At 44.0% G+C, this 25000-nt stretch overlaps 2 protein-coding genes across 2 annotated transcripts in view; both read left to right on the top strand.

The window, feature by feature from the left end:
• The window catches only part of dele1 (DAP3 binding cell death enhancer 1), a 21102-nt gene extending 20415 nt beyond the window's left edge, over positions 1–687 (top strand). The window contains exon 12 of the mRNA XM_084086063.1: positions 1–687. This exon is cut by the window's left edge and continues 1763 nt beyond it. The gene's annotated coding sequence lies outside the window, so the exon portion shown is untranslated.
• Positions 688–2364: 1677 nt separating this feature from the next.
• The window catches only part of LOC311034145 (uncharacterized protein), a 41216-nt gene continuing 18580 nt past the window's right edge, over positions 2365–25000 (top strand). Inside the window, exons 1-11 of the mRNA XM_084041892.1 lie at positions 2365–2427; positions 5605–6165; positions 9048–9140; positions 9976–10702; positions 11599–11743; positions 12929–13221; positions 14755–14886; positions 15359–15441; positions 15965–16019; positions 16526–16672; positions 17097–17224. Of these exons, the coding sequence (XP_083898018.1) occupies positions 5639–6165; positions 9048–9140; positions 9976–10702; positions 11599–11743; positions 12929–13221; positions 14755–14886; positions 15359–15441; positions 15965–16019; positions 16526–16672; positions 17097–17224 (2330 nt within the window). The 5' untranslated portion in view covers positions 2365–2427; positions 5605–5638. The remainder of the gene's footprint in view (positions 2428–5604; positions 6166–9047; positions 9141–9975; positions 10703–11598; positions 11744–12928; positions 13222–14754; positions 14887–15358; positions 15442–15964; positions 16020–16525; positions 16673–17096; positions 17225–25000) is intronic.

Here is a 25000-nt window from a genome sequence, read left to right on the forward strand (position 1 = left end):
CGTGGGGCCCCGCCTACCCGCCGATCAAAGAGGCCCCCTCTCCGCCCCGTGCATTACTGCGTTCACATCAGCGCAGGCTGCGCAGCACACTAAACCCCAAATAAAGGAACAAAAAAAGTAACTTTATCTGCGGGAAACGCGTGCGCGCGCGCGGGGGACACAACAGCGCGCGTGCATGTGTCCCGTATCCTGCGTAGAGCCCCTATGGAGTCTAAAGCGGCACTGGGTAAAGCCCTTTATAATAATATAATATGATATAATCATTATATGATTAACCACTTGTGACCCTATTCTGGGCAGGTTATAATAGGTGAACATTTGGCTAAAAGCACCGGCTCACACATTTGGTGAAACAGGAAAAATCGGACGGGGGCCAAGGACAGAGCCCTGGCTGACCTCCAACCAGCTAAGATTGAAATGGTTATAATAAATAATTTAAATAAATTCAATAAATGTGAACATTTGGCTAAAACTACCAGCTCACACCAGTTATAATAATGTGAACATTTGGCTAAAACTACCAGTTCACACCAGTATGAAGGACCTTGACCAACCCAAGTTTCTAGGGGTTAAATGGTTAAATAATATCTATGTCTTTATGTGTGAAATGAACCATTAATGTTTTATTACATTATGTTGTGTTATTAAAAACTGCTTTTTATTTTAACGCACAAATGCCATTAAAAGTATTTACCACACTGTGTGCTTTTTCTATTGATGTTAATGTTTAATGTGAAGGTTATTTACAGATAATATACAGATGTTTAATGTTATGGTTATTTACAGATGTTTAATGTGAAGGTTATTTACAGATATACAGATGTTTAATGTTATGGTTATTTACAGATGTTTAATGTTATGGTTATTTACAGATATACAGATGTTTAATGTTATGGTTATTTACAGATATACAGATGTTTAATGTGAAGGTTATTTACAGATGTTTAATGTGAAGGTTATTTACAGATGGTTGCTAAACTAATGTGAAAAGTGTCTTTATCAGATTTGTAATTTAATAGGCGTATTAGGCTATAATACTAATATATCAATGAATGTACAGTATTCTATAGATTGAATGTTTATGTTGCTGCTGAGGGAACATCTGGACTGGTAAGTACAGAATTACAGGATAAGTCGTTCATTTACAGGTAAGTTAAAAAAAACAGACACGGATATATTGTAGCTCCTACAATTAACTCATTGTAGGAGCTACAATGTATGTTTGTATATTTTTATTTTTGTTTACAGTAGTTTTGGTGTCAGCTTTGATTATCTGTCCAATAATCGTCAGGTGATTAGTGTCAGGTGTGTCAGTCATTCATTCATATAGTAATTATTTTCGTGTGTCAGTCATTAATTGATAATTAATGACTAGGGGTTAAGTCAATAATATAGGAGGCTAATTTGTGTCAGTCAGCCCAGATATGTTTTCCTTCTCTTTCGTTTATTTAGTTTATAATAAGTTTCAGCATATAACTTTTATATGGTTTTATATTCATGAATAAGGAAAGTTAAACTGTTAAACTAAACGTTTCATTCCATTTAAAAACGGTGAAAGTTCAACCAGTTCGCTGCATGACGTCATGCACCGTCGGGCGAGGATGACGTCATGTGAATGTCATTATCATAAAGAGTTATGAAACAACAGGTTTTATGGTTCTGAGCGTCCTCTGCGCTGATTGGAGGAGAGAGGCAATGATGATGATGATGATGATGAAGATGAGGATGACGTGATCCACTAAGAGAGGACTGGACGTTAAACCTGTCTGTCTGTCTGTCTGTTGGAGCGAGCATCAGATCAGCTGTGAAGCTGCTACATCATCTTGTGTTGGTGAGTAGAGCTTTAATATGGAGGGAGATAAACTCTGTTAGTCAGTGCTTTGGGTGCGTCATCCACCATACGGTGTTGGATGCTGCTGGGTGCTGTAGATGCTGGGTGCTGTAGATGCTGGGTGCTATAGATGCTGGGTGTTGGGTGTTAGATCATTACAGCCCCATAGCATATTAATAAGTCCTAATAGTGATTAGTGTTTATAACTGTACTCTCTGATTCATCCCGTCTCATTGCTTATTAGAATGATTGTTACATTATAACATACCTGTCCAAATCAAAGACATGATTTATAGGCAGATACTTTACTGTAAATGCAGATACAACATGACTTGGCAAAATGTGTTTGTTTTTTTCGTTAATTGCTTATAAATCAAAAGATGACTTATATTGGCAGATTGTGATTATTTGTTATCCTTTATGTTCAGATAAACCTTAAAAGAGTATGCTGATACCAGTGTTGATAACATTATACTGGCAATGCCTGCCGTTTAGATGGAGATTATTTCATGTTATTGATCATGTATATTTAATGTTATTGATCAGTATGTCTGTGCTCACATAGGCTCCACTCATCACAGCTTTGACTTTTTAAAGTAGGTTTTGCATCAATCTGTTGCTTTTCATCACATTTATAAATGTATTATTGTAGTTGTATTATTACATAATAGGTCAATGTTATTATTGTTATTATTATAATTTTATTTTATTATAGGTGAGTTTTAATGTGCATTACAGTTATAAATATATGATAGGTTTATTGTTCATTCATTTATTTTCACTTATCCTATAGGTAAAGTCTGTCTCATTATAGTTATCCTATATTACAATGACCCATCCACCAACCATATATCCATAATATTGCAAAACAATTAAAAGATGGATATAAACACCAAACGAGTATTATACCAACAGAAAGGAAACGATTAAACCAAATGAAACACATTTTAAACCAAATGAAACACATTTTAAACTAGAAAATGTGCTCCTCGGAGCACAAGTCTCCGCCAGCAAATATTGGAATTTATTCCAAGATTGGAACTTTGATGATAGTGTGTACGTCAGATGGCACATTGACTGCATTACCGTGGATTGCCTTTTGTCTGCCTCTTGGCAAGCCAACAAGTTTCATGAAGGCAATACGTTGACTTACCAACCTTTCCTCTAACGGGTGCAAATCCTGCAGTTCTCGGGGTATGGCGTCCAGTAATAAGTTGTTAGCCCAAGCCTGTGGAGGGAGTTTCCCCATTTTAATGGAGCGATGACATGTACAGTATCTATTGTTGCTGTGTACTTTGCAGGTTTTAACGTTCACAGGAGAAACAGAAATAATTGGGTCCACTTTCTGTTCTGTTATTTATAGGTATGTATTTCGTCATGCGTCTCGCTAGCCAATCAAAGCACACCCTTTCAACATATTGTCACGTGTCACGTGAAGCTTGACCAATGTTAGCTTGGTGGAACCAACGAAAATCAAACGAAAAAATACTCTCCACCATGCCTTCGGCCTGGCGGAGACAACTAGAAAATGTGCTCCTCGGAGCACAAGTCTCCGCCAGTAGACCCGTGCTATTTTAACCAAAGGAAATCACTTACCCTATCTTTAACCATGGTTTAACCATAGTAGAACATCTAAGGATTAGAACATGTTAGCTTGGCTAACATGTTCAATCAGCCAAGCTAACATGTCCAATGTTAGCTTGGCTGATGGCACTGATGTCACTTCAAAACATGTAAACAATGTTTTGAAGTGACACACCTATTTATAGGTCTCTATTTCGTCATGCGTCTCGCTAGTATAGCCAATCAAAGCACACCCTTTAAACGAATACCGGTCAGGTGGGCACACTGGACATCTGGGCACACGAGTTTCTAGACAACTGGGCACACCGGATAAGTGGGCATACGGACATCTGGGCACACGAGATGAATGGGCACATGGACATATGGGCACACGAGATGACTGGGCACACGGACATCTGGGCAAACGAGATGACTGGGCACATGGACATCTGGGCACACCGTATGACTACCAAGGATTTTGATATTTAAGTACCCCCCGCCCCCCCACTGTGAGAGAGAGACGGTGGGAGACATTGTGTAATGTCTGTTACTGAGATAGTGTATTGCAGTGTGTCCTTGCAGTTCTGACAGCATCCTCATCCATTTGTTGTGAGCTGTGTATTGCCTCTCCCGTGTGTGTGTGTGTAGATTGAATCGGTGGAGACTTACATTCTAACCCTAACCCTAAACCCTAACCCTAACCCTAACCTGGGTGGAGGGTGATTATGCGGGTGAACTCAGTGGAGGAGGGCCATTAGGTGTAAGCAGTGGGGAGGGACCACTACTGTAGGTTGAATCAGTGGAAACTGTCACACTAGGCCTATACCTAACTCTCATCCTAACCCTAGGGGGGTGATTATGCGGCTGTCTGAGGGGGGGGAACTCAGGAGCGTCTGCTCAGGAACTCAGGAGCAGACAATTCACAGCAGGGGTTCACTAATCTCTGGATTTCATAGAAAGGGGGGGCACATCAAAGCAGAGTGCCCAGCTGTCTTGTGTGCCCAGTTGACTGTGTGCCCAGTTGTCTTATGTGCCCAGTTGACAGTGAGCCCAGTTGACTGTGTGCCCAGCTGTCTTGTGTGCCCAGTTGACTGTGTGCCCAGTTGACCTGTGTGCCCAGACGGCTGTGTGCCCAGTTGTCCAGTGTGCCCAGTTGGTTCTTGTGCCCACCTGACCGGTTACCCTTTAAACATATTGTCACGTGTCACGTGAAGCTTGACCAATGTTAGCTTGGTGGACACACGGAAGGACGAGAACGAAAACATAGTCTCCTGGCGGAGACAACCAGGGGAATCATTTTGGAGATGCGTGTTCTGGCCGCCTGATGACGTAAAGTTATTTACGCTCCGATCGGATCAGAAAATGGTTTCGATCCCAGGCCAGGGTGCGCTCCCTGTGTTCCTATTGGCCAGGGTGCGCTCCCTGTGTTCCTATTGGCCAGGGTGCGCTCCCTGTGTTCCTATTGGCCAGGGTGCGCTCCCTGTGTTCCTATTGGCCAGGGTGCGCTCCCTGTGCACACAGAGTGCGCTCCCTGTGTTCCTATTGGCCAGGGTGCGCTCCCTGTGTTCCTATTGGCCAGGGTGCGCTCCCTGTGTTCTTATTGGCCAGGGTGCCACTGGCACATCATTGCTCCCTGTGTTCCTGTTGGCTGGGCTTTAAACAGCCATAAGTCCAGTCCAAGAGACTGTAGTCTCTTTTTTGGGGCGGTGTAGCCGCCCCCTATAAGTGGGTTTTGGACACCGACCAAAAAATGTATGTACCCCCTAACCCTTCCATTGTTAATGCAAATCGATACTTTTTTCATATCAGCCAATCACATTACAGCTAGTGTCATCACCACTAAGTGTAATGTGATTGGCTGACTTTGCAAATTCAGGACTGTGATTGGCTAGCGAAACACATGACACATGTGCAGCCCTATGAATAGCAATAAGGACTTTAAAAAAAGTCATTTATCCTTTTTTTAAAGTGAGTCATGTCGTGATGACCACACACCGCCCACTTCACACTGGGTGTGATTTTTTACTGGTTAAATAAAGGTTAAATAAATAATAAAGATTCCCAGAATGTTAACGCCCCAAACGTGCTAAACCATTATTCCACATTGACATTGATTGTGTGCGTGTGCGTGTGTGTGCATGCGTGTGCGTGAGGGTGTGTGTGTGTGTGTGTGTACATCTCACATATGTGTGTGTTTTGTTTCTCCACAGCTACACCTCTCTCCAGTGTTTTGTCCAATCAGACATGACGTCGGTCCAAACTCCTCCCCTCCTCTCCCGCTCTGGCTCCTCCCCTTCCAACGTGGGCCTGGCCAATCGCGGCGGCGGCCCGCCGTCCGTGGCCCCGCCCACCTCGTTAAGCCTTCGCTCCTCCCACAGCCAGCTGCAGGGATGTGATGTCATCAAGGAGTCCGTCGCCATGGAGACGGGAGGCTCCGCCTCCACGTTGTCAAGGGGGCGTCGGCGCTACACCGCTGTCGCCACGACGACGACGGGCCTGAGTGACAGCCCGCCGGCTCCGCCTCCCAAAAACCAACCTGCCGCGAGGGGGCGGGGCCTGCCCACAAAGTCCTCGTCTAGCTCCGCCCTCTACGCCTCCTGTAACTCCGCCCCCTTCAGCGTTAAGCTGGTGAAGAACGGCGCCAACCTGCAGCGCCGCGCCCAGAGCCTCCTGACCGGGGTCAGAGGTCATGCCAACGTCATGGACATCAACACCGGCTCTGATTGGCTGGACGGAGGGAAGGACAACGCCCACCCGCCTCCGTTCCGTAGGTATGAGATCTAACAGCCTCCTTAAAGCTGTATATAAGTGTGTGTGTATATATATACATACATACATACATGTATATAAGTGTGTGTGTATATATATATATATGTATACACAGACCCCTTAACAGCCTCCTTACAGCTGTATATAAGTGTGTGTGTATATATACACACACACACCCCGCGCACGGGGCCCAGCGTGGGCGCGTGTATATTGGGGATCCCAAATCGTCGGATTAAAATGTGCAAAAGTAAAAAATAAAAAATAAAAAAAAATTTGAAGAAATTATATTTTTAGCGGCGCTAGCCGCTCTATACCTTTAGCTCTATACCTTTAGGTATAGAGCGGATATTAGCCCTCTATACCTGGCTTTTGCGTCAACGTTCTGATTGGTCAGACACGTCAACAAAGTGATTGGTCAAGCTTCACGTGACACGTGGCTATAAACACATTATAAACACTTATTGATGACAAAATGTATCAAAGGCGCTGCTACCTTCACACAGGTGTGATTTTTTATGTTCCTGGGACCCCCTGCTGGTCCGCGGACCCCCTGTGGAGTGTGGGGACGCGCGGGGACCCCCGTGGAAGATGACGGACCCCTTCGGTGTTTTTTTTTTTTTTCATGAAGGTGGTTGCTTGTTTCTGGCGTTTGTTTTTAGAAAACCTGGCATGCCAACCTGGCATCCCAATGGCGGCGGCGTGTTGTTTTGCCTCGGTGGTGCGCACGGTAAACGGTACGAAGCCGTTTCCCCTTCCGTTTTGTCCGAAATGTGGTGAGTAGAATTAATTATGTTGCGACGTGGAAACTGTGTCGTGAGCAATGAGAGGTGCCCTACGCCACCCGTAAATTCCGCGCGTCCGCCGTGGCTACTGTGTTGGCGAGATGTGGTGTGTCGGCGTTGTGTTTACTCGATTACAGAGCTGTGGCTATAGCGTCAGCGGCGCGTGGAAGTGACTTGCCGATTATATAAGTGTATATATATATATATATATATATATATATATATACACATACATGTATGTATATAACAGGGGGCACGGTGGTGCAGCCTGTAGCCTCACAGCTAGAAGGTCCTGGGTTCGATTCCCACTGGGGACGCTGTGGGCGCTGTGGGCGTGTCCTCTCCTCCACGTCATCAGTGCCCATACCCTAGGTGGGGTTGGTCAAAGGGCCTTTCTGTGTGGAATTTGCATGTTCTCCCCGTGTCCCCTAGGGTAGTTAATACCCTCACAAAAACATGCAGTAATCCTGGTCTCTATACCGCCTCCCCCTGGTCAGCCGGGGCGCCTGAAGGAGGGGAAAGGAACTGGTTGGAATAACGTGTTCCTTCCACACGCTACGTCCTACGGGGAAACTCCCCCCTGTCAGGTGATGAAGGTTTGTTAGCTCTCATGCATTGGTGTTGGCTCAGTTCTGGGCTCTCCCTAGGTTGGCAGAAGGAGAGTAGTGCCCAGGAATACATAGGCAATTGGCACTGGGTGAAAACATTTTTTTTTGGAGTGGCAATGTTTTATGGGACCGGGTTGTGTATCCATTCACATTTATCCTGTCTTTGTGATTAGCCGTAGCATAGCACTTCGCTTTAGATAAAAGCGTCTGCTAAATGACTGTAATGTAATGTAATGTAATGTAATGTAATAGCACAGTGTAGGTTTCAACACAATGACAGGTCCCTGTGGTGAACTAATGGACAAACGCAGCTGGATGTTTGGCATCGCACAGGTTACTTTTGACGTTGTCTTAATATTAAATGCTGCGTATCGCTCTCACTGCAGAGCTTTATGTTTGTGCGTTCTTGCAGAGACGGCTCAACTAGTGCCTGTATTTGCTTCAGTGTACAACGGTGTCACACAGGGAACACAGCTGACTTACAAGACCACGCCGCGTTGCATCACCACGTCCATGTTTTTCCTAGTACATTGAATCATAGAGCTTCAGCTCATTAAAGGGATTCTAGGTAACTGGAAGCCTAAATTTTTAAAATATTATATATATTTTGCATTTTCCCCACTATATCAGCCACTATATAATGATGCTGGGGTGTTTTCCTGCATTGAAACACAGCCCTCTTTATGAAATCTAATTTCTATTTTCCCTACTATTTATGTTTTGACATCCGGGTATCCGGGACGTAAATGAAATGAAGTGCATGTGCGTCCGTGCGCGTCCGTGCGCGTGTGAACTATCCTATCAGCGTCCTCGCTCAACGTTCTGTGATTGACAGCGAAGGCACAGAATTTACTTTTAAGATATTGTTTGGATAGAATTTAGTTGTTTAACTTCATATATGTGGTCAATTAATCATGACCTTTTTAGAGCCTTTTTTTTTTAATCTGAGAACCGGCAGGGGAGGGCAGTGACACGTATGTATCCGAATAAAGCAACCATTTTTCGGCATAGCCCCTTCAAAAGTCCCCTTGCGTCATTTTGGCTAGTGGTGGGGAAAATGAGCTGTTGATTGGCTGAAGGGGATGTCAGTCAACAGTACTAATCCAGCCCAGCTCTGTTTGACAACAGATCTCTGAAGTTGCCTAGAACCCCTTGTAGAAACCTTATTTAACTTAACCACTTAAAACCCTTAACCGGAGTCCATCAGGGCTCAATACAAGTGTCTTTTCTGTAATCGCTGAAAATAGCAGATTGACAAGCTCACAACGCGACCGAAAGCATCACGTTGTGTGCTTGTCGATCTGCTATTTTCAGCGAAAGCTTCCCCCACAATACCAATGCTGGGGTTGAAGTGGTTATAGATTGCTCATATCATATACACAAGTGAAAGCACCATAATGGCTTTATTGCGTTGTATGATATAAACATAATAAACACAGATAGATAATAAAAAGATAAGTCACCAAAGGACTTGTTTGTTTCTCCTTTCTGTAGGAGAACCAAGAGCTTCCTGGAGTTCCACCAGCAGAAGAACCTGGACTTTAACTGGAGCAACAAGAGGTCCTGCTCCCAGGAGGACAACAGGAGGTCAGGGTTCATCTAAAACTACCATTACTAAATATATTACAGTAGATTATGATTATATACAAAAACTATGATTAAACTATGATTAAACTATGATTAAACTATGATTAAACTATGATTATACAACAGGTAGTTCCGACCAAGCAATCTGATTGGTTGAAATAGCTTTCTAGCCGTGCTTCAAACCAGCATCATAGCACGGGCCTAATCACATTAATAAATCACTCCGCATGCAGTCCGCACCTGATTAGACCATATATGGCACAGCTGTGCTGTGAATTCACGCTGTCCCACGGTAGGAAAACAAACAGACAGTAGCCTGACCCACCGCCGCCACCGGAGAACAAACAGCTATGCAAAATGGACTATGTTGTTATATTATGTTATTTTGACTTATTTGGTGGACTTACGGTTGATCAATGTTTAGAAGGTTATAAATATCCTCCTGTGTAAAGTAAAACTACTCCCATTTCGTTAACAGTCCAGTGTATGTTATACTTTATCGTACGAAGGTATCGCATGGCGAAAATAGCCGATCTACAAGTTCACAACGCGTTGTGAGCTTACATTATTGGCACTTCAGTGATGCTCGCGGAACTCGGCTCCGCCTCGTTCCTGATCGCATCACTGGCGTGCCAATAATGACGGTAAAGCACATCCTCTCGTGTAATATTGCTTAATTAAACTATGATTAAACTATGATTAAACTATGATTAAACTATGATTAAACTATGATTACAACTATGATTAAACTATGATTAAACTATGATTAAACTATCATTAAACTATCATTAAACTATCATTACATCTATGATTAAAACCTTATCAACATGAACAGGAGGTCCTGCTCTCCAGAGAAGGAGCAGAAGGAGCAGAAGGAGGAGAGCAGCCCTGACAAGGAGAGAGACAACCAGCAGGAGGCTCTAGAGGAGGAGACCAGTCCTTATAAGGAGAGAGACAACCAGCAGGAGGATCTAGAGGAGGAGACCAGTCCTTATAAGGAGAGAGACAACCAGCAGGAGGCTCTAGAGGAGGAGACCAGTCCTTATAAGGAGAGAGACAACCAGCAGGAGGCGCTAGAGGAGGAGACCAGTCCTTATAAGGAGAGAGACAACCAGCAGGAGGCTCTAGAGGAGGAGACCAGTCCTTATAAGGAGAGAGACAACCAGCAGGAGGCTCTAGAGGAGGAGACCAGTCCTTATAAGGAGAGAGACAACCAGCAGGAGGAGAAGAGCAGCAGCAAGCAGGAGGAGGAGGAGCTAGAGGAGGAGCCAACACAGACCCCGCCTCCTCTCCTCCCAGTAGTACTGGAGGCTCCTCCCATCTCCTCTAGCTCCTCCTCTGCCTCTGACGGCCTGGTGGAGGCGCTGTGGAGCCCAGACCACCAAGGCAGAGAGGAGCCCCCCCGGCCCACCCAACGGGCCCCCCAACGGGCCCCCCAACGGCCCACCCAGCCCCGGGTCATCAAGGTGGAGCTGCATCCCAACAATGACAACCAGTTCCTGCAGCAGAGCAGAGCGCCCCCCAGTGGCAGGCTGCAGGAGGAGGAGGAGGGGCTTCCTGAGGTGGGAACTTAATTATACAGTTTTTGGGGCGGTGTAACCGCCCCCTATAAGTGAGTTTTGGACACTGACCAATCCTGCACCGTGATTGGCCAATAGTCTACAACGCAGTCTACACCCCTAACTCTTCCATTGTTAATGCAAATCGATACTTTTGCAAAGTCAGCCAATCACATTACAGCTAGTGTCATCACCACTAACTGTAATGTGACAGTTGTGATTCAGGACTGTGATTGGCTAGCGAAACACATGACACATGTGCAGCCCTATGAATAGCAGTATGGACTTAAAAAAAAGTTATTTATCCTTTTTTTAAGTGAGTCATGTTGTGATGACCACACACCGCCCACTTCACACTGGGTGTGATTTTTAGCGGCGCTAGTCGCTCTATACCTTTAGGTATAGAACGGATCCTGCTCTATACCTGACTTTGTCCGTGTTCACCGTCAACGCTCTGATTGGTCAGACCTGTCAACGCTCTGATTGGTCAGACCCGACAACGCTCTGATTGGTCAGACCCGTCAACGCTCTGATTGGTCAGACCCGTCAACGCTCTGATTGGTCAGACCCGTCAACGCTCTGATTGGTCAGACCCGTCAACAAAGTGCTTGGTCAAGCTTCACGTGACACATGGCTATAAACACATTATAAACACATATCGATGACAAAATGTATCAAAGGCGCCGCTACCTTCACACAGGGTGTGATTTTTTAAGTTATTATGAATTATACTGTTAACACTGTGTGTGTGTGTGTGCGTGTGTGCGTGTGTGCGCGTGTGTGTGTGTGACAGGGTCAAACGGGGGAGTTGTGTTCTTATTTCAATGTATTTTATTGGTGCCTAAAATGTAAAGTTAAGTTAAGTTTGCTCATAATAAAGTTTATTTTTGATTGTACAGGCGAGAGTGGGCGTGGTCCCAGTGGGAGTGGGCGTGGTCCCGGTGAGAGGGGGCGTGGTCTCTGACCCTCCATCAGAAGACGAGGACTCCAGCTGGACAACGCTGTCCCAGGAGAGCCCCTCCCCCCACACCCCCCACCACACAGGTACTGTGTGTGTGTGTGTGTGTGTGTGTGTGCGCGTAAATGATGGAGGTGCACAGTGCTCAGAGCTCATGGGTTTTGTCCTCTCTAGACCGGATCAGAAAAACTGAAAGGGAGCGTAAACACACCCACCCATAAAACAAACATGGGCAAATTCTCCTTCTACGTCACGGCCACCAAGGCATGGAATAGTCTAACCCTATCCCTTCGCTGGGCTCATCCAAACAGGCCCTAAAAACTCATCTTTCCGGAGGCCTAAAGAGGAGCTAGCAGGCCTACCAGCTTCCCGCTAGACAGACGACCCCCCTCCCCCCTTTTTTGGGGCGGTGTAGCCGCCCCCTATAAGTGAGTTTTGGACACCGACCAAAAGATTTGTATACCCCCTAACCCTTCCATTGTTAATGCAAATCGATACTTTTGCAAAGTCAGCCAATCACATCACAGCTAGTGTCATCACCACTAACTGTAATGTGATTGGCTGACTTTGCAAATTCAGGACTGTGATTGGCTAGCGAAACACATGACACATGTGCAGCCCTATGAATAGCAGGATAGATGAAAAAGTCATCTATCCTTTTTATAAAGTGAGTCATGTTGTGATGACCACACACCGCCCACTTCACACTGGGTGTGATTTTTTTTTTGTAAATATGTTTTATTTTTCATGCTTTTTTTTGTACATAGTTTTTCTCTTTTTGCTTGGTTGCTAATAATATATATCTAATATATGTCTATGAAATTAATTCAAGGACCCCAACGGAAACAAGTCCACAAGGACTTTTTTGGTCGGACCTTTTAGACAAAAGTATTATAAATGTAACTGTGTTGTTTTACATTATTTTGCCTAATAAAAATTTCAATCAATCAATCAATCAAAAGGCGTTGATCCCAGGCTAAAGTGAGGCAGTAGGGTACAACAGTACGTCCTCTCGGTGGGGGCTCCTCATTGGCAGGTGAAGCAGTAGGGTACAACAGTACGTCCTCTCGGTGGGGGCTCCTCATTGGCAGGTGAAGCAGTAGGGTACAACAGTACGTCCTCTCGGTGGGGGCTCCTCATTGGCAGGTGAAGCAGTAGGGTACAACAGCAGCATGGGGGAGGAATGAATTATTTAGGAAAACGGGGCTAAAACATAGTTGGCTTCTCTAAATGTACAAAATGAATTAATATGTGTTTTTGTGTTTGATCAGATGTGTGGAATGAGGGGGGTCTGCCTCCAGGCTGGAATGAGGGGGGTCTGCCTCCAGGCTGGAATGAGGGGGGTCTGCCTCCAGGGTGGAATGAGGGGGGTCTGCCTCCAGGCTGGAATGAGGGGGGTCTGCCTCCAGGCTGGAGGGAGGTCACAGATTCTTCAGAGGTGTATTTTTGGCACATTCCCACCGGGACCACCCAGTACCACCGGCCTGTCTGCTCCGGCAACCGGCCCGCCCCTCCCAGTGATGACCCCCATCTGGAACTCCACCCCCTCAAAGCAGCCAATGAGGTGAGAGCAATGATAATATTATGTGTGTATTATGTGAGTGTCTACACGGAACCAATTTTTACCAGGTTTCCATGCTCACCCTGGAAAAAAACATCTCCCAGATGAAACCCTCCACCTGCCCTCTGGATATTATTCCAACCAGATTTTTAAAGGAAATTCTACAGACACTTGGTCCCAATATTTTAAATATTATCAACTGCTCTCTCTCCACTGGGACCTTTCCCTCCACCCTCAAAGCTGCATTAGTGCAACCACTCCTAAAGAAACCAACACTCGACCCCTTGATTTTAAGCAATTTTAGGCTAAGTAAGTAAGTAAGCAGATGACTCACAACTATACATCCCTCTCAAACAAAACGACACAGGTAATATATCCCGGATCCTCGCATGTCTCTCAGACATTAAGTGCTGGATGTCCCAAAACTTCCTCCAACTAAATGAGGCAAAATCCGAGATTCTCCTATTCGGCCCCCCAAGTTCCACCCTCTCTATCCAGACACAGCTAGGCAGCCTGGCAAATAATGTGAAGACATCAGCTCAAAACCTAGGTGCGTGGTTCGACTCTGATCTGTCCTTTGATGGGCAAATATCCAAAATCGTACAGTCATGCTTCTTCCAGTTGAGAAACATTTCCAGAATCAAACCATTCCTCACATTTTCAGACCTCGAAAAGGTAATAAATGCCTTCATCACCTCACGCCTGGACTATTGTAACTCGCTGTATTCTGGGCTCAGCAAAAAGGCTATCTCTCGCCTCCAACTTATACAAAACTCAGCAGCTAGACTACTGACCAACACTAGGAGGCGTGACCACATCACACCGGTCCTGGCCTCCCTTCACTGGCTGCCAGTGAGATTTAGAATTGATTTTAAGATCCTATTGACAACTTTTAAAGCCCTGCGAGGTCTAGCCCCCTCTTACATCTTAGACATGTTGACACCACATGAACCGCAACCTTAGATCGTCAGAAAAGGGTCTCCTGACTCCTTTCCAAACTACCCTTGTCACTATGGGCGATCGGGCCTTTACAGCCCAGGCACCTACTCTGTGGAACGCCTTACCCCAGAACCTGAGGGATGCAGACTCAGTGGCATCCTTTAAATCACTCCTGAGAACCTACATCTTTATCAAGGCTTTCTCTTAAATCATGTGATTATTGTTTTATGGTATTGTATTGTTTTCTTGTCCTTAGCTGTAATGAGTGTATGGAGGTTTATCCTTCCATCAGTTTTTAAACTGAATTGCCGCACCGTCAACACCAGATATGTTCTTGGTGTAATATATTTGATTGCCACTGTAAAGCACTTTGTAAATAAAGTTTTTTATTATTATATAAAATCTGTCTTCCTCTCTTTTTTGTATTCCCTTCTACCCCTGTCTGTCTGTCTGTCTGTCTGTCTGTCTGTCTGTCTGTCTGTCTGTCTGTCTGTCTGCCTGCCTGCCTGCCTGCCTGCCTGCCTGCCTGCCTGCCTGCCTGCCTGCCTGCCTGCCTGCCTGTCTGTCTGTCTGTCTGTCTGTCTGTCTGTCTGTCAGCGTCCCAGCAGTCTGGTATCAGACAGTTCTGTAGAACCTGTCCCCTCCCCCTCTGGCTCCTCCTCCTCGTCGTCGTCTGATGATGTCACCTCATGTGGGCGGGACCTCAGCGGTACCGCCTTTACAGCCAGCGTACGTCTTCCTTCCTACAGAAACATCTAATCTATAGATCTATAGATCTACACATCTACAGATCTACTAATCTACTGATCTATAGATCTATAGATCTACAGATCTACAGATCTACACGCATACAGAGCTTGGAGCTTGTTGTTTATATTTGGTGTAGAGGTGTTATAGTAATGTAACATTATTACATTATATTATATTATATTAGAAACATCATAGTAATGTAACATTATTACATTATATTATATTATATTAGAAACATCATAGTAATGTAACATTATTACATTATATTATATTATATTAGAAACATTATAGTAATGTAACATTATTATTGGCCTTTGTAAGTGGCCCCACCCCCCAGTAAAATGATAGATAGTTAGGAACCAAATGGACCAATAATGATAAATAATAACAATTTAGTCCTTAACTTTAATTATTACAAATCTAATTAAATCACTGTCTGTCTGTCTTGCAGTTAAAGGACTACCCTGTCTATCCTGATGCCAGTCTGAAGGCATTTGAAGGAGCAACGCTACGCTACGCATCGCTCAAACTAAAGTAAATATACATTAACATACATAATAACATACATACATAACACACATAATAACATACATAACACACATGATAACATACATAATAAGATACATAATAACACACATGATAACATACATAATAACACACATGATAACATACATAATAACATACATAATAACACACATGATAACACTCATAACAATCTGGGAACCCATCGCCAAATAAAAAGGAAAAACCGCGCCCTCTGCTATTTTTTACTCTTTACTTGGCTCTGGGGGGAGCTCAATAGAGCACCCGTGCGCAAGGAAACCAGGTTTTTGGTCTGCCTTCAGCCTTTCACTTCTGGTGGTGCGACTATGTTTTCATTCCCATTAACAATATTTCTACACAGAACACTAACACCACTTCTCCCAGAGAACATGGATGGTTTTGGTTATAAACCCACTTGTTTCTATGATGAAAGAGCAAGTTAAAATGTAAATATCTTTCCGTGGTTTTGTTCTTCTTCTTCTTCTTAATAATATTATTATTATGTTTCCTCCAGTCCTCCAGATCAATTAGAAACAGTGGACCTGAACAGCACCTCTACTGAGACCATGGTAAATATACACTAAGGGTTCACTGACCAATACAAACTAATAGAGGAGTGTGCTCCGAACGCACCCTAAATAATACATACTGTATGTTAAATATACACACATTAATACATACTGTATGTTAAATATACAGTAAATAAAACATACATTAATACATACTGTATATTAATGATACAGTAAATAATACATACATGAATACATACTGTATATTAATGATACAGTAAATAAAACATACATTAATGCATATTAATGATACAGTAAATAATATGGTAAATAGTTCATACCCTAATAAATACATTAATAAATGTTTCTGCCCATAGCTCTCTTCTTTGTCTCTGTACTACTGCCACCCTGTGGTTATTTGGTGAACTGCATTGCTATGTTATAAATGCCTCTATCGTGTGTGTGTGTGTGTGTGTGTGTGTGTGTGTGTGTGTGTGTGTGTGTGTGTGTGTGTGTGTGTGTGTGTGTGTGTGTGTGTGTGTGTGTGTGTGTGTGTGTGTGGTCAGTCGTTCCCAGTGCGTTCTCTGGGATGGGTGGAGATGTCGGAGGCGGAGCTATCAGAGGGGCGGAGCTCTGTGTCTGTCCATCAATGCATCAGACAGCTGAGCTACTGTAGGAGAGACATCATGGACTCTGCTGGGGTCTGGGGAGAGGTACCCTAACCCTTATTATATATACCCTTTTTATATATACCCCTATAGAGAGGTACCCTAACCCTTATTATATATACCCTTATATACCCTTATATACCCTTATTATACCCTTATTATATATACCCTTATATAGAGGTACCCTAACCCTTATTATACCTTATATACCCTTATAGTATACCCTATATATATATATATATATATATATATATATATATATAAACATATGTACATGTATGTTTCTCAGGGTAAATATATGTACATGTATGTTTCTCAGGGTAAATATATGTACATGTATGTTTCTCAGGGTAAATATATGTACATGTATGTTTCTCAGGGTAAATATATGTACACGTATGTTTCTCAGGGTAAATATATGTACATGTATGTTTCTCAGGGTAAATATATGTACATGTATGTTTCTCAGGGTAAAGGCATGTTGCTGGTTCTTCAGGATCGCATGTTGACCCTGGTTGACCCTGACGACCGCAGCCTGCTCCATTCTCAACCAATCAGCAGCATCCGTGTGTGGGGGGTCGGCCGCGACCATGACAGGTAGTGTGGCGTCAGCCAATCAGGTTTCTTCCTACACACCAAGTATTATAAATATAATTATAACTATAACCATGAATATAAATAAAGTGCTTGGTGTCTTTAAGACATGTTGTGTTGCTTTTGTATTCTTGAAGGCCCTTCACAACCAACTTGTGCCCTAAGCTACCAAAGATTAAAACCAAAAGTTTACATCTGTAGCCTAGCTGAGAGATGGTCTGCTCTAGCTGATGATATTTTATCACTTTGGTTAGGAAGGCTTCCTCTAATCAATAGTACAGCCGACCTCGAGAATAAACACCTCCCTATGGTTTTCATTAACAATAATGACATCAGGGTGTTAGCTGAAATGTTAGAGAACACAGAATCATCGTTACACAGGCTAAACATGTTATAATGTTAGAGAACACAGAATCATCGTTACACAGGCTAAACATGTTATAATGTTAGAGAACACAGAATCATCGTTACACAGGTTAAACATGTTATAATGTTAGAGAACACAGAATCATCGTTACACAGGTTAAACATGCTCGGCTTCACAGTATAATGCTTATACAGCATGATGGAGGACCTGAAAGTAGAAGAGATATCTTTTGATATCAAATCCACTATTCTGTCATGCCTACTTATGTAGAGTCCCCTGTATACATGGCACCCATTTAAGATGTGGGACATGGTTTCAGCTATTTGTTCATGACCATGATGTATACAGTGAGGAGCATGGTTGCCTGGAAACCAGATGGAGAGGTTAAGTTTAGATGGTAAAACCTGCAACCTCGCTTTCAGAGTAAAGACAACAATGCATTCGTCTAAAGCAAACATTTTTAACACAGAGTGAGAGACAGAATTGTCCGCAGCAGGGAGACATGCAGTCTTAGCTCAGTCCAGTGTTGTCGCTGCCTTTGCTGTTGAGCCCATAAGAGGCGGCCTCGGGCATTAGTCAGTGGGAGTTGGTGTTCTGTTCCACACACAGTCATAGATGCTCTGACAGAGATACTGGAGTCAGATATAAAGTCCTCTGAGACAGCCATCAAGTTAGACCCTACCCACTTCAAGGTAACATCAGCCCAACACCACAGATCGTTTAAGTCCGGCCAGTCTGACCACACACCGAAGCCGGGGGAACGGCTGTCTAGCTTTCCACTAAGTTTCCTCCTGAAGCCTATAGGAAGCTAGGATCTGAGCCACATGCCAGGGGGACCTTACGTCGTTTTAGGTCCAAGAACAGAGATGAACGTGCAAGCTGCAAGGTCTCTCACATACTGGTCATCATTGTTCAGCATATTTAACAAATGGGAGAGCCTTGTAGCAATATATGTCCATTCAAAATGGTGAACACCCAAACCACCCTCACGTTTACTGTGAAAAATAATGTCACGTGTTGTGTGTGTGTTAAGACCAGTCCATTGTCTCACTAAGTGTACAGTTTTGTCAGTCAAATCACGTAGTGATTTTCGTGGAACGTGTACATTGGAGAAAAGATGTTGTACCTTGGCCAATGCTATTATTCTGACTACCTCCAGTTTCGTAATAAGTGGCGGGGGCGATGCATGGTTTACATCGACCTGATCGCCCCACTCTCCTGCCACATTAAACTTGTGACCCAAATATGTGTAAGTCTGGTGACGTGAATAGACTTTAAGGGGTTTATTGAAAATTGTGAAATCAGTTAGTGTATCTGTTTTAGAGTGATACCAGCGGTTCATATACTACTGCACCTCTAATCCTCACCATTCCAAAAAGGAATGGGTTTTGGAGAGCATGTTCTTTATTACAGCCCCATGATGAGAGGCTATCTGGACATCGTCTGCATACCCCTGAACAGGGTTAGGGGAAATTATATTGGCGGGGGCACAAATACAGAGACATTTTAACCACTGATTAAGTGCTAACACAAAATTAACAGCGCTCCATGGACAGCCAGTCTTAACACCTACTTGGAGAGGGATGGAGTCTGTGAGCTGTTTACCACAGATAACCTGTATGAATGAACCAGTGTACACATCTTTACCACAGATAACCTGTATGAATGAACCAGTGTACACATCTTTACCACAGATAACCTGTATGAATGAACCAGTGTACACATCTTTAACACAGATAACCTGTATGAATGAACCAGTGTACACATCTTTAACACAGATAACCTGTATGAATGAACCAGTGTACACATCTTTAACACAGATAACCTGTATGAATGAACCAGTGTACACATCTTTAACACAGATAACCTGTATGAATGAACCAGTGTACACATCTTTAACACAGATAACCTGTATGAATGAACCAGTGTACACATCTTTAACACAGATAACCTGTATGAATGAACCAGTGTACACATCTTTAACACAGATAACCTGTATGAATGAACCAGTGTACACATCTTTAACACAGATAACCTGTATGAATGAACCAGTGTACACATCTTTAACACAGATAACCTGTATGAATGAACCAGTGTACACATCTTTAACACAGATAACCTGTATGAATGAACCAGTGTACACATCTTTAACACAGATAACCTGTATGAATGAACCAGTGTACACATCTTTACCACAGATAACCTGTATGAATGAACCAGTGTACACATCTTTAACACAGATAACCTGTATGAATGAACAAGTGTACACATCTTTAACACAGATAACCTGTATGAATGAACCAGTATACACATCTTTACCACAGATAACCTGTATGAATGAACCAGTGTACACATCTTTAACACAGATAACCTGTATGAATGAACCAGTGTACACATCTTTAACACAGATAACCTGTATGAATGAACCAGTGTACACATCTTTAACACAGATAACATATATGAATGAACCAGTGTACACATCTTTAACACAGATAACCTGTATGAATGAACCAGTATACACATCTTTACCACAGATAACCTGTATGAATGAACCAGTGTACACATCTTTAACAATATATATAATCTTTATTCCAGACTCATGCGTCCATATAAAAAGAAAAGACATCACATAATATAAAAAGAGACAGCAGTGTAAAAATATACAATGTATACAAATCAAAACAAAACAAAACATCACTCAAGCGCTCCCGCCCCCCACCCCTCCCCACTCACACCAATTCATAAGGCGGCTGTCAAGCGCCAAGTCAATCAATTAAAAAGTGTATAGGCTATTTCGCCAATGCTCTCTAAGCCTGGATGAGTATCTATAACTGCTTCTCATAGGGTTGGTTAGAGCCTCTATGATGCTGTTCACGGACACATCAAGCCGACACATAAATTTGTACATCAATTGTCTTAAAAGTGCATCACAAGTAGGCACACCAGTGGACACAAACAATTGACTGGCAATATGCCATCTGGGTATGTGAAGTAACAACCTCATGGCATCATTATACGCCACTCTGAGCCTCTGCAGACTCCTCACCCTGTAAGAGTACCAGAGATGAGCCGTGTACAGAGGTGTGACATAGGCTCTGAACAGTGAGCACTTAACATCAACAGAACACATAGAAAATTTCCGTAGCAGCATATTGGCCTGTCCATAGATTTTTCTACATTGTCTATAGATATCTCTGTCGTCCATCCAATCATCAGTGAGGACATGACCAAGGTATTTAGTTTCCTTACATACTAAGCGAGGACTCTCACACAATTGAAAAGCAGGGAAGGATTCTTTCCTGCCCTCTCTGCTTCTCACGATCATGATGTTACTTTTTTTAGCATTATATTTGATGTCAAAGTCTTTACCATACTGTGTGCAGATCCTCAATAATTGTTGAAGGCCAGCACTGTATGGACTACATAAAACCAAATCATCTGCATACATGAGATGATTGACAACAGTGTCACCCACAAGACAGCCAGTGTTGCACCCATTTAGCTGTATTGATAGGTCATCCATATAAACATTAAACAATACGGGGGATAAAATCCCTCCTTGGCGTACGCCATTACTGACATGAAATGGTTCAGAAATGCAATTGCCCCATTTTACCTGAAACAGCTGTCGTGCATACCAAAAGACCAGTAATCTAACTAAATATCTTGGAACACCTCTATCAATCAATTTCATAAATAACTTTGCATGGTTAATTCTATCGAAAGCTCTAGAGGCATCAATAAAACATAAAAATACAGTAGAATTCTGGATTCTGTATTTGTCAACTATCTCCTTTAAGGCATATATACATAAATCAGTGCTATGTTTTCTTTTGAACCCAACTGATTATCAGTAGTGAGAACAAACATCTCCAGCCTAGTTAGGAGAATTCTTTCTAAAATTTTAGACAAGATACTGGCAAGGGCAATCGGTCTGTAATTGTCCATGCTATTTAGCTTCCCAGCCTTGTCTTTCAAGACAGGCACCAGCAGAACAGACATAATAGATTCAGGAAGAACACCATGAACCATGAGGCCTGTGAAACACATAGCAAGCAGGGGACAGAGCCTAGAGCTGGCATACTTTAGGTGTTCTGCAGTAATACAGTCCAGTCCACAAGCCTTGTTGTTGTCAAGCAGCTTGATGGCATCAGAAACATCAACTGATTTGACTACCATATTTGGGGATAGATCAACATTATCAATTACCACAGCATTGCTCTTAACACAGTTAAAAAGATTACAGTAATTTTCCCGCCACACTTTAGCAATCTTCTCTTGGCCACAGACACCCTCAATATCAGATGGTAAAGAGGTTTTAGAATTATTCATGACCCTGACCTCTTTCCAGAAGTCATCATAATTGCTTTTTTGCATTTTCCTAGCAAGAGAATTTGCCCTCATTGTGTTCTCCTTTGTCTTGATAAAACGAAGGGCATGCTTAAATTTTGCATTTGTTTCTTTTTTACGATCAAGTAAGTCCCCCTGTCTGGGCCTGCCTGCCTCAGACCAGACTTTAAAGGCCTTTCTGGCTTCAGAGTGTTGCTCAGCCACAAACTCATTCCAACTGGGTTTGAGGTTAAAAACCTTGCTATTGACTTTACAGAATGGCTCACTAGAGTCAATTAAAACAGATACAATATTGTCATACATGGCACACAAATCAGTAGCATGATGCGGGTCTGTACAGTTCACATTTAAACACATTAGTGAATCCCTGGGCAGTTCTGTATTTTTCAAAAAATTGTCTGACAGGATAGAATATCTCTCAATGTCCTCTTTGGTTAGTTTTGACCACACCAGCTTCCCTTTGTTAACAGCACTACCAGTAACAGTCAGCTGGGGTACATTCTCAACATTAATCTTTATGGCAATGGGTATATGATCAGAAGTGGCCAACCCATACAGAATCTCTATATTATCCAGTGAGGCATGAGCATCTGCAGTAGACAAACAATGATCTAGCCAAGGTGTTGTATGCCATGCTTCACTTACATAAGTGAAGCTGTTGTCAGGCAGAAAATCTTTACTAGATAAAATTAAGAGAGTAGGGTTAGGGTAGGGTTAGGGTAGGGTTAGGGTAGGGTTAGAGTAGGGTTAGAGTAGGGTTAGGGTAGGGTTAGAGTAGGGTTAGGGTAGGGTTAGGGTAGGGTCAGGGTAGGGTTAGGGTAGGGTTAGAGTAGGGTTAGAGTAGGGTTAGGGTAGGGTTAGAGTAGGGTTAGGGTAGGGTTAGGGTAGGGTCAGGGTTAGGGCAGGGTTAGGGCAGGGTTAGGGTAGGGTTAGGGTAGGGTCAGGGTAGGGTCAGGGTAGGGTTAGAGTAGGGTTAGGGTAGGGGCAGGGTTAGGGTAGGGGCAGGGTTAGAGTAGGGTTAGGGTAGGGGCAGGGTTAGGGTAGGTGTTACGAACATTCAGGGCATACTTAGGAAACATTCAGGGCATAGTTGCCAGCAATAGCCTATATATGGAGATCCCCATAGATGGAGATAATAGACCTGCAAAGTCGTCATAGAGACCCAAACGTGCCATATGTACGGAGTCTGACATCAGCGAACCCTTCCCCGAAACTCCATGTATAGACATAGCCATCACGTCCAGGGCTGAAGTCTTGATCCCATATTTGACCATAACTAACATCGGCAGCTCCATATATGGAGACGTCTGACACTATCTGACATCATCATAGTGATGTCAGGACCGCAAGCCAGCATTATAAGAAGAGGCTCGAAACCTCTCAGATAGGCACATTCCAGAGCGATTCCGAGAGACATCTTAACTCTCTCCCGAGTACCAGGAGATTGGCTGGCCTTACAACCCAGTTAATCACAGATTGCATATTCAGGACGACTAGCTGGCCTTACAACCCAGCTAGGCCTTCAAAGTAGCTCTTGAGTCCGGTTCTAAAGAACCAGTCGATTATCATTGTTATATTTGGTCCCTCGAGCCGGATTCAAAAGCTTACTGTGAAGGAGCAATATGCCAAAAGCCACAAAGAAAAGGAAACAGGCAAGAGAAGGCAGAGTTCCAGTTCCTCCGCGACCGATCAGGGTTCGGCACGCAGGAGACGCTGCTCGAAGCCTAAACGACGGTCCCATAGGGCGACCCGTTCAAGGCAGAGCTCATCGGCGACCGATCAGAGTTCGGCACGCAGGGTAAATTCCTCCTCAACCGATCAGGGTTCGGCACGCAGGAGACGCTGCTCGAAGCCTAAACGACGGTCCCGTATGGTGACCCGTTCAAGGCAGAGCTCATCGGCGACCGATCAGAGTTCGGCACGCAGGGTAAATTCCTCCTCAACCGATCAGGGTTCGGCACGCAGGAGACGCTGCTCGAAGCCTAAACGACGGTCCCGTATGGTGACCCGTTCAAGGCAGAGCTCATCAGCGACCGATCAGAGTTCGGCACGCAGGGTAAATTCCTCCTCAACCGATCAGGGTTCGGCACGCAGGAGACGCTGCTCGAAGCCTAAACGACGGTCCCATAGGGCGACCCGTTCAAGGCAGAGCTCATCAGCGACCGATCAGAGTTCGGCACGCAGGAGACGCTGCTCGAAGCCTAAACGACGGTCCCATAGGGCGACCCGTTCAAGGCAGAGCTCATCAGCGACCGATCAGGGTTCGGCACGCAGGGTAAGTTCCGCATTGAAGAGACACTTATTTACTCAAGCGTTTGGCAATTAATGTGTTTATTGTGTGTACTGTAAAGCGTCCTTGGGTTTCTGAAAGGCGCTATATAAATCCAAGTTATTATTATTAAGTTCCTCCAGCGACCGATCAGAGTTCGGCACGCAGTAGACGACACTCGAGGCGCGAACGGCAGTTCCAGAGGGCGACCCGTTCCAGGCAGAGTTCTTCTTCAACCAATTGGGGTTTGGCAAGGAGGCACCGGTCGAGAACTCCCGTTAAGCGGCGACATGGCCCTCCAGGGGAGACTTTCTATCGGGGACCGGTACCCATCATACCGGTGTTCGCCTCTCCGGATCCTAGAGAATTCACAAGATTGAAGGGAGCATTGAATGATGCATTCCCTCCCAACACCTCAGAACGATTCAGGTTCCGCATTTTATGCGACCATCTGAAGCTGGAAGAAGCCCTCCTGGTGGCAGAGACCTACGTAGATCTCACCGGGCCAGGGATTGCGGGGCCTACTCAAGAAATGCTCACAATGCAACCTAACCCATCTGGACATTCTCCATGACGTACGATCTCGAGAATGGACGAAAGAAGGACAGGGGCCTGGAGAGGATGAACACCCGCAGGTCTAGAGACAACCGCAGGTCGAGAGCCGTGACAATCAACCAACGACCAACGACGGATCACGACCTGTCACCAAGATCATGCATACCACCGATGGGTTCCTTTACGTGGACCATTCTCCCAGAGGATGGTTTTTTGTCTGGACAGCCTGAGGTATGAC

This window comes from Gymnoscopelus microlampas (genome assembly GCF_963454915.1).
Source record: "Gymnoscopelus microlampas genome assembly, chromosome: 18".
Classification (NCBI taxonomy): Eukaryota; Metazoa; Chordata; class Actinopteri; order Myctophiformes; family Myctophidae; genus Gymnoscopelus; species Gymnoscopelus microlampas.